The 11,190-nt window shown below is 38.4% G+C and overlaps 1 protein-coding gene across 2 annotated transcripts in view; it reads right to left on the reverse strand.

The window, feature by feature from the left end:
• PDHX (pyruvate dehydrogenase complex component X) overlaps positions 1–11,190 on the reverse strand; it is a 173,812-nt gene that overhangs the window by 23,372 nt on the left and 139,250 nt on the right. Inside the window, exons 1-2 of one of the 2 annotated variants that reach the window (XM_051804136.1) lie at positions 10,867–11,034; positions 4,348–4,431 (exon numbers count right to left, since the gene is read on the reverse strand). In XM_051804136.1, coding sequence (XP_051660096.1) covers positions 4,348–4,431; positions 10,867–11,002 — 220 coding nt within the window. In that variant the 5' untranslated portion in view covers positions 11,003–11,034. Of the gene's footprint in view, positions 1–4,347; positions 4,432–10,866; positions 11,035–11,190 lie in introns of those variants that run through there. The other variant, XM_051804137.1, reaches the window with a different exon arrangement.

Genomic DNA, 11,190 nt, shown 5'->3' on the forward strand with positions numbered 1-11,190 from the left:
GCTATTTAAAACTGTTTAAGACAATGGTCACAGGAGACAACATCTTTAAGTATCACAGTTCTTTAACTAGTATCTACACTACTAAAGACATTTAAATAAAAACCCCAGGAATTTTATTCTCTTTGGGAAAGCACATCTGAAAGCTTGTTTAATCTCCTATATAGTTAAAAAAGGTCTTTTAGGAACATACTTACTTTGTGAAATAAAAATATGCACAAGTGCTAGAAATTGCTTTTGCTACATTACACAAATCCATGATTAATTCTGAAGCATACTCTTCTGCTGCTTTTGAAGAATATCTCTATCTGCTAGCAGATGATAAAGGTATTAGGAGTCTGGATTATTTCAACAAATCAATACTGACTAGATGGCCAACATTAAAACTCAAATTACATTAAAAATTTTGAGGCAGTTGAACATTTGACCTCCAACAAAATACAACTTTTTTCTTATAGAGACAATACATACAAGCTTAAAACATGCCTACAATTTTATATGAAGTAAAATTTTAATGTTTCCTCATTACCAGAAATGCTGCAACCGCATTGCTGATCTAAGCATTTAGTTGAATCCCTGACATCGCTCTATCGTGCTTAAGCATCTAAACAAACCTAGTGCAGGTTACCACCTGTATTTAGGTAAGAGACAAATACTTTTAAAAAAAATATTATTTTCTGTTTTGAGACTACAAGAATTAGAAGGGGAAACTTAGATATTGTATGATCCTTGTGATCTCTGCAGTAGGAAACAATGGAAGCATTCAACACTGAGTCATTTACATAGTTTTTAAGTCATAAATGTTCATATTATAGAAATTGGCAGAGAAATACATAAGGTAGCACCTGATCTCTTTAATGTAATAATCCAACAACCACAATGCACTTTGCAATAACTAGAGCATAAACAATTTATACGAGGAAGTCAGAACTCCAGGCTCTACACTAGTGTTTTAATTTCACTGGATCATTAATTCAAGAAGCCCATATATCAGCTCATTAGGCAAGTACTTCTTAGCTGTTAAGAAATCAAATTGTTGGGCAAATTCTGTAATCTACAGAGCTGAGATTGGCAAGCAGAAAGGAGCTTAACTCTCTATCTTAATCTGCGATCAGACTGTAAGTGTTCGGCACCATTAAAAAGAAATCTCCGTGCTAAGAGACCTGCTGCAATACCTCCAGCAGTGTAGAGAGACAAAGGAAACACTTTCATCCATGTGCTTGTCACACATGACATCTCTTACCTTGGATACCTGAGGTAGTTCACAGAAAACTAAGGATTCCCTTGCACAGGGAGGGCAAGAGGAAAAGTCTTCAGATAACCAAATAATTCAGTTTTCCAGTACTTTTTTTGTTTTCCTTTCATTGATGCAGCCATAAAGTTGTCATAAATTGGGAAGGCAATTTATTAAATGCAATTTTAAGAATAAATCATAGCAGCATTCAAATCTTACGTGTTTCAATACCCAAGTGCAATAGAAAGGACCATAGTTATTTTCAGTAGAGATTATAAAATTTGCTATAGCTCCTAATCAATGCCCACTTTGATGTCAACTACAAATCAGCTTTCTCAATATCTATGATTGGAAAAAAATACTTTTACAAAGCATATCTTTGCTCTTTCACTTTAAACTGAGAGAGCAGTATTTGCAACAGAAGCTGCCTGAAAAATCTGAGGGGGGGGGGTTGTTTGCCTTTTTTTCATTTTTTTTAACGTAAGTTCTTACAGCTAGGTTGAATGGTCAGGATCTCTACTGAAACAGAGTTTCCCTCTGGGAGATCACATCCAATTGGCATTCAATAGCCTACATGCTCTGTTCAGCTACTGACAGACAAGTATCCAAGTCACAGGATACAAACTGCATTCCTTAATGTACTCTTTGCAAATCAAATCAGAGTCGACTGAACATAGAGACTGAACTCCCTGGAGCTGATGTCTCAAAAGGTGGCAAGAGTTACACTGCATATGGAAGCTGCTAGCACTGTTGTACATTCTATTTCCTGCCCACAATAACAAGAGGATTTTAGTCTCCTGGGCTGTCAGTCTATCATCTTTCATCAACATTACATGCATACATAATAAATACAAGTTTTTAAAAACATATTTTTAATCTCTGTAAGAACGACTTTATTACCCACAGGAATCAATATGAAACTGCATTAACAATGAGAAGGAAAGTAAATCTGTCAATTAAATTTAGTGCTTTTTCTTCTGCAGTACTGAAATCATCTGTCCATCCTGTGAAACTGTAAAATGAAAACATTTGATATTTAGAAAAAGAACAGGGAAAATTATCAAAATAGTATTATACTGACCCCTTCTGGTTATACAGTGGGAAAAACATTTCATATGGAAGCAGTTTTCTTCTCTCAATTGATTAAAAAATATTTATTTTCTTCGATATTAGATTATCAAACATTTATATTCAGCAATGCCACTACTTTTAGATGGCCAGTTTTCTGGAGGATTAAGTAGTTAACAGCATCCCTTACACAGAGGAGGAGTACAAGCATTAAATCACTTTTGCTATTTTCTTCAAAATTTATCTTGAGGTTTTTTTTAATGTTGTCATTATGTTTATTTTCCAGACTATTAGAGAAAAAAAAGATATTGATAGGAACTTATTTGGTCACAGATGTAGCCAAATAAGACAACATACTCTATTCAGTTTTGGTTTTTTTTTCTAAATATAAAGTCCAGCAATAAAAATACTAAAATAGTTTTCTCTCAAAGTCCAACCATCAATTAAGATTTTATTTTAATTAACTAAAATAGGTGTGAAGCTTTTTTGCCTTTTGCATTAGGGTAGAAGTATAGTGGAAAGACTGAGAAAAACCATTGTAAGGCTTTTGCATCCTAACACTTTTTTTAAGAGGAAAGCTTATTCATTCATGTTGTAGAGCAAACAGGAATCTACTTCAACTTCTACCATGCTCTCTCTTTGCTTTCTTTTGCAATTTTGAATGCTATAATTATTGTCAAACAGGCTGCTGTTGATTTTTAATGTCTTACAATTATTGGAAAGTAATGAATAGAAAAAGGACTTTGGATCATTCCTTTCTCTCATAATCTTGGACTCATTTAACTGAAGCTTCAAGTTTCAAAAACACTGGTGCAATTTCTTTTAATAGACATAAACTGCCATATCGTTACTAGTAAATTCTGCAGAAATTCTCACTGGAAGTTTCATGAGCAAAAGGTCACATCCACTACTGGAGCAACAAGCTGCCTTCCAGCCACCTCTCAAAACATACTCAAAATGTGTAAAAGCAAAAGTGCTCTCATAACAGAATGATGAAAGCTGTATCAACCCTTAAAAGGAAAAGCCAAAGGAAATGGTTTATCTAGGTAGATAGTCAAAACACATTTAGCTATTCAAATTGTATCTGTCAAAGATAACAACCTTTACGAGATTTTCTCTTCTCCAGATGTATTCATCTCTTTAGCAAATCTAAAAATGTCTGTGAACAAGATATACTCCTACAGTCATCTAAAACTCTGCAATACGTCCTGTAAAAATGGACAACTGCTACCTGGGATCCAAAGTTACTGTCAAAACTGTTTTAATATTAAATTGAAGAGAGGAAAGGGTAGGAGGAAACAGGAAAAAGGTCTCTTTACAGAACAGGAACTGATGAACAGAAACTGCTGATTCTTCTACAGATCATTTTTCATTTACATTCAACTTGTGAGAAGACAAAACTGACACTTCTTATCCAGTTGCTCCAACATATTTTAACAGAAGGACACAGTTGTCAGAGCACAAAGAACCTAAGATAACCAAGGTTGTTAGGGGTTTTTTTTTTGGAAGAGTAGTTTGGCTTTTCGTTTGGGTTCTTTTAGGGAAAAATTTCCACATTTGGAAACAGGGTTATGAAAGTAATTTAGATTTTTCTATCAGTTTTAACTGTAGACTATAATTAAGATATTAAACAGCAAACCCCGATAAGCAACTATAAAAATACCATATCTTTCACAGTATTTCATGTCACAGCAGAAAAATGAAACAGAGACTCTCCTCAAAGTCAATGGCTCTCAGACTTTCAAAGTTACGGATCAGCATGACAAAATTGGGAATTAAAAACAACACACCCACCCACAGCATGGAACATCCTAAGGGAAACTTTTGAAAAATATGATCAATACAACATTTTGCAAGGCAACTAAAGGAAAAACATTTCAGAAACAAACAATTTCAAAGCAGGTATTGTTCAAGATGACAGCATCCATATAGCAAACATTTTGCTTCAAAATACTCATCCATAACCAGAAAAAATAATCTTATATTTACAGAATAGATTTACATAGCTAAAAAATTATGAAACATGTCCATAGAAAATGCTGTCTTACCTTCCTTTTTTAACCATTTCACAATGTTTCCTTCTTCCATTGTAGGAGAAAGTGCAGGCATAAGAATTTTAATACCAGGTGTACCTGCAAAACAAGCACATGGTTATCCAGACTAAATACTTTTTCAGTATAATTATTTTCTCAATTAACTGCTTAACACAAATGAAATTAAAATTGCATGAATCTTAAAGACAGAACAAAAGATTCACTATTATGCTCTTTTTTTAAGCTTACATGCAAGCATGCCCTCCAAGGAGCACGAAGGAAAACAAGGTACACTACAAAAAGAAATGGAAATTCAAGAACTCTGAATTGCTAGACGTGAAGTTTTGCTGATTGTATTGAAATCCACCACAAGCACTACATCTTTCTCTCTCCTATCCTCCTCCTCAACCCAGGCTGTGGAATTTTTTCCCGATTAAAGCATATCTTTCAAATTAATAAATCCTTTGTGACCCTAGTACTTCAGGAACTTATGATCTGCCTCTTTCATTGATATTTTCCAATGTTTATTTATACTTTTTACTAGTTAACTATATCTACTTAGCAGAAATTGCCTAATTTCAAGTTTCAGTGATTTCATCTTAAGCATCTGTTAAAAACCTTGAACAATTTCTCATTAGTGTTTCTTCTCACGGGTGGGTGTCTACGGAGAGAACAGGTAAATTCTTAGACTTTTTTTCCTTTGACAAGCCAAATAAAAAGATCTGAAGAGTCCAATGTATTTAAGCAACACAACAGCATAACCTCTTTGGCCCTGCAGCACTCTGCACCAGGCACAGCCAGCGGGCAGGTCACTGCACTTTGCCAGTTGACTGAGCTGGCTCAGTAAACTCGCACACAAAAACAGCACCGTGTAACAGTAACCTGCCTGCCATGTTAGTGGGATTCTTCCGAGGGCAGAGCTCAGGAATACAGCACATTCCTTGGCTTCGTAGCAAATTACATCTCTTGTCACTTGATCCACTACACCAAAGCAGTAGTCTGACATTAACACAAGGGATACTACCTTTCTATCTTCCAAGAATAGTTATGATGCCAAAAGAAAATATCTTTTCAGGTACAACTTTGTAAAAGCAGTTTTCCAATACCTGGCTCATTTTTGAGGCTCTCTTTTAAACTATTACATCTGAATCTGTATTTAGTTAGAGAACAGAAACAGATACATAGAAAGTACGTTGTATACAGCAGCAAGGTTCATCTCTGCTTCATATTCCCTTTTCTCTAATACCTATCAACAAGGGTTATTATCATTCAGTAGGAAACAACACCACATTTCTCCCAGTTGCTATATTGCTTAGGGCAAGCAGAAACAGTTAAAAAAACTTCGAAATTAATCCTTTTTAATTTTTTTTTTACTCATTATCTGCTTTACAGTTCAAAATTCTTCTAGTTCTTCGTTGTCCTTTTTCTTCCAGAAGCTGTGCTAAGGTCCATGGAGGACAGGGAGGTGATTTGGGACAGCCAGCACGGCTTCACCAAGGGCAAGTCCTGCCTGACCAACACAATGGCCTTCTGTGATGGAGGCCCTACATCAATGGACAAGGGAAAGGCTATGGGTATCATCTCTCTGGACTTCTGTAAGACCTTTAACATAGTCCCCCCCAACACTGTTCTCTCTAAACTGGTGAAATAAGGATATGATGGGTGGACTGTTCTGTGGACGAGGATTTGGTTGGATGGTCGCATCCAGAGGGTAGTGGGCAATGTCTCAATGCTCCAATGGACATCAGTGAAAACTACCTCTTGGGGTCCTGGTGGATGAAAAGGTGGTCATGTGGCAGCCTTCTGGCTCACAGCCCAGAAGGCAAACCATATCCTGGGCTGCATCAAAAGCAGCATGACCAGCAGGTCAAGGGAGGTAATTCTGCCTCTCTGCTCTACCCTGGTGAGATCCCACCTGGTGTACTGCATCCAGCTCTGGAACCCTCAGTACAGAAAAGACATGGACATGTTGGAGGGGGCCCAGAAGAATGCCACAAAAATGATGAGGGATGGAACACCTCTTCTATGAAGAAACATCAAGAGAATTGGGGTTGTTCAGTCCAGAGAAGAGAAGGTTCCATGGAGACCTTATTGCAGCCTTTTAATACTTAAAGGGAGCTTCTAAGAAAGATGGAGACAAACCTTCTAATAGGGCCTACAGCAACAGGACAAGGGGTAATGGTTTTAAACTGAAAGAGGGCAGATTTAGACCAGATATAAGGAAGATTTTTGGTGAAACGCAAGAACAGGTTGCTCAGAGAGTTGGTAGATGCCCCATCACTGGAAATATTCAAGGCCAGGTTGGATGGGGCTCTGAGCAACCTAATCTAGCTGAAGATGTCCCTGCTCACTGCAGGGGGTTGGACTAGATGACCTTTAAAGGTACCTTCCAACCCAAACCCTTCAGTGATTTTTTAAAAAATGTGAAATGGAAACACTGTAGTGAACCCCTAATGACCTAAGCAGCTATCAATGATCTCAACATTTTAAAATGCACCAAAAGCAGAAACGGAGTAATTTACCCCCTAGAGCCCTCCCAGACAGCAACATAATCAGGATCATGCTCCCCCAAACACTTGTATTTTGTGGAAATCAGCCCAGTTGCATGGATGATGTTCCCAGAAGACTGCATGAGCAAATACACATATTTTTTGTCTCAGATTTACCATGGTACTTAAATGTTTTTCAGTTTAATATTACTCAAGACGGTAATGTTTAGAAATTTTTACAGACAATGTTCCTTGTAATGCTGACAAGTCCCATATGAATTACCTTCAAGGATTTTCTTTAAAAAGTTTATTCTTGCAACCTCTCGTCTTGGACTATTACACAAAAAAATTGGGCTAACATTAAGTATGTGAATGCCTATCTATGTTCATTTTCTAAATATAGTTTTGTACTATTTGAAAAATGACTGACAAGTTACAAGTTAACAATTGGCTTTACACTATATGTATTTACTCATAAAGAGTATTAACAGATAGCAGCAAGCAGAAAAAGAATACATTACAGGATGCAAACAAGTGTTCTCAGTTTCATTGGTCTAACTCAACAAGTCTAACTTTGACAATCAAAACATTATTTTGAAGTCACATCCCACAAATATCTAGGACTACTGAGAACTAGTGGATAGAATTCCCAGAAAAAAAAGTGAAAATAATCCACATTTTTAATGAGGAAAAAATTAATTTTTAAACACGGTGCTTTACATGTTTCACTTCCACGAAGAGTCACTTGATCCATTTCCCAGAACATGCTTCATACTTTGGCATAAATACAAAACTGAGCAATAAATTTGTGCAACTGCAACATTTTCCCTTCAATGTTATGAGCAACCACCACAAAACATACAGTCCATTCTGGTCCTTTGATCAAGTCAGGAGAGAAGATTCAGCAGCAAGTACCCATTAAAAAGTCAAAAAAAAAAAAAAAAGGATACAAAGTAGAAGGGGGAATTAAAAAAAAAGTTAAGGCACATGTCAAGTCTAAAAATGAGAAACTGCCACTTTCTCTACTATTGTGCCCTACAGCAGGATTGGTAACTGTAATGGAGAAGTAGAACTCAAACTGACCTAGAAGGTCTCTGACTACATCTTTAATAGCCAATACAGTAGTTAACAATCTTCCCGGGCACTTAACTACTTATTACTAACAGTCCCACTAAAACAAAATCATGCCACACAGAATAAACCCACTTGACACTACATAAAAACTGCAAAACCTCTACTAAATGGGAATTCAGACAAATAAAATGGTAACTCAAAAAAATTCTTTCCTTCATCTTTCCTCAGCTTTCCACCTTCTCCATGAAGGGATTCAATGCATATTGAGGCTGTATATCAAACAGTGAGAAGAGCAGGGCTTTAAGAGAAGAACAGACCAGTAGACCTCTATCATTTCCTATAAACTACAATCTAAGAATCCCAATGACAGGGAATTTTGTATTTAAACTTACTCAGTGTAACACAGTTTTATTACCTCTTCTTGTCCCCTTTTGATATGGAACCAATCACAGCATTTTCATACCAAAAAAGCCTGCAGTGAACTAAAGAGAAATGCTTTAATGTGCTCCACAGAGAGAATAACTTCCTAATTCATACTCTGTAGTCAATAACTGAAACATTTACTTCAACTTGGTACCAATTCTAAGACTAAGATACATTAAAAACAAACGAAAAATTGACAAACCTCTAACATAAAGAGGTCATTCTATTTTTTCTATTTTCTATTTTTCTTCCTTCCCTATGACCAACAAACTAGGAATTCCATTTTGAATTAATTGTTTTAATTATGCAAGACAACTTTTCCTCTACCACCACCATAGACAAGGACAGAAACACAGAGAGAAACAAAAAACTGAAGTAACACAACCAAACTAGATCCATATGAGCCAATACTTCAAATGGTGGTATTTTCAGAAATAGAAAAGAGAAAAAATAAAACTAATGCTAAAATAAAACTGACTTAACTTTAAATTCTCAAACTAGGAACCAAGAGTGAGTTTTATGTCCAGAAGAGCTGTAGTGTTTACCAGAGAAAACGTGAGTTTTTCTCTTTGTTTTCATTTTAGAGGCCACAATAAACATTTAAGAAAGACAATGTCACCAAGATATGCACCACCTTGAAAAGCTGTAAGGAATATTAGAAGGGTTCAGAGAGGAAAGACTGAATGAGTTCAAGGAGTGATATATCCACCTTAAAACACAAAAGCTTACTGTAAGGAAGTAAAAAAGGTTTCACTCATTTCCACATCCAAATTTAGAAATTTAACTCCAACTAGATACAAAATACAGTCACCACAAAGATTGTGTGGAAGGACTGTAGACAAGAGGTCTCTAAAGAGTTAAATAACAAGACTAATTTCAAGGTAGGTAATCCTGCATTGGGCAAAAAGACAAACATACTATATGAAGAAAGAAGCAAATTTTTTCTAATAAAATTTGAAAATAAGTAACACTCATTTCAAGAAAGGGATAGACTTCCCTATATCACACACAGCAGGTTTTGCAAAAGGAAAAGATTTTCATACTGCAAAGCTGCAAAAGCAACGAGTGCTGGAAAGAAGGGAATACTGAGATCTAAACCACAGTCACTAAAAAGTCTCTGAACTACTACTGAGTTTTATTACACAAGCTTATTTCTTTAAAAGTGCACTTAAAACCCAAAGAGTTCATGCTCAGCATCACACCAGGACCTCATAACAATGCACCTGGTTATTGTTTAAATGTTTTACAACTTGTAACTTACAGATCAAGTAGGGAAAGATTACATTTCATTTCAGCATCCAAAACTCTTCCCACATCTCTCAGAGACAGAGGAAAATATGGAAGGTCAATAGATGATCTGCCTGATAATTCTGCAACAAAACTACTGAAAAATGCATCTTGAAAAGTTGTTGTCATAACCTCACACCTTGATTCCTATGTGGAAGTGTATGCTAGATATGCAATTAATAAATACAAACTCCACTTCTCTGTTAAATAAAAAAATAAAAAAAGGAAAAAAAAATTACATAAAATACACATTCCATGCCCTTCTCTAATTAGTTGAAACATTACCTGAAGAGTAAGAGGACAGAAGTGTGGTGGAATCTCCAAACATGGACCAAAAAAAACACCAATTAAACCAATTAAAAAGTTTCTTTTTTTCAGTGCTTAGCTATACTTAACACCTAGAAAACACTCCCCTATTTTCCATGAAAACTTTTCTTTTTATCCACAAGAGAACATTTTCATATTTGAAGGCCTCATCTCCCTTCACTCCATTTTCCTCTCTACATTCCAACTCCTTCAGGTGTTTTTACTTTTACTAATTTTCACCTCTCTCTGCAATTTCTCCTTTCAGCCCATAGGCATCCTAATGCACTTGCAGGGCCACGGGAGACCAAACCAAAGAGCACCCTGCCAAACAAACCCAGCCCATCCACCTCCCCATCACTGCTGCTCAGTTTCCGCCCAACACCAGCGGCCTCTCACCCCACCGGGCAACACCGGGCATTCATAGCTCCCTGCCCTCGCACAGCCTTCACTTCTTGCCCAGTTCAGGACGAACTGCCTCCCGTGGGAGGGACCCTAGGCTGGAGCAGGGGAAGGACTCCGACTCCTCTACCGGAGCAGCGCCAGAACAAACCGGGATGGACTGACCGTAACCTCCATTCCCGTCTTCCTGCACCGCTGGGGGTGGGAGGGAGTGCTAGGAGAAAAGTGTTTTTAAGATTTGCTTTACTTTCCATTATCCTGCTCTGGTTTCGACTGGTAATAAATCCAATTACTATCCCCGAGTCGTGTCTGTTCTGCACACGACAGCAGTGGCTGAGTGACCTCCCACTGCCCTTATCTCAACGCATGAACTTTCTCTTATACCCTCTCTCCCCCGTCCAGATGCGGAGGCAGTAACAGCGCGGCTGCGGTGGGTGCCAAACACCCAGCCAAGGTCAATCCACCGCAACAACCCGCCCTCACTCCTCACTCCCCGCCGCAGGTCGCCGCAGGCACATCCGCAGCAGAGCAGCCATCACGGCGGCCTGTCACTCACCCAGCAGCTCCCGGGTGCCGTGCAGGTGCCTCCATCCCGCTCGTCCGGCTACGGGGAGCCCCGCGCCCAGCGCCGCCCGCCCGGCCCGGAGCAGCCTCAGCGCCCGCTCCCCGCTCAGCCGCAGGGACGCCGCCATCTTTCCGCTCCCGCCCCGAGGCTGCCCCTCTCCCTGCCTGAGCAGAAAGAACCCGTCCCGCCCGCGGTGCCGCCGTCTCAGCCCTGCGAAGCAACGGCTTCACCGCCCCCGCCCGCCCCGCCCGCGGCACCGAGTGCCCCTATTGCCCCGGGCACGAGCAAACGCCAACCGCAGGGACACCCGGGTCC

The sequence above is a fragment of the Manacus candei genome, unplaced genomic scaffold (genome assembly GCF_025592945.1).
Source record: "Manacus candei isolate 608988 ecotype Guabito, Panama unplaced genomic scaffold, ASM2559294v1 h1tg000060l, whole genome shotgun sequence".
Classification (NCBI taxonomy): domain Eukaryota; kingdom Metazoa; phylum Chordata; class Aves; order Passeriformes; family Pipridae; genus Manacus; species Manacus candei.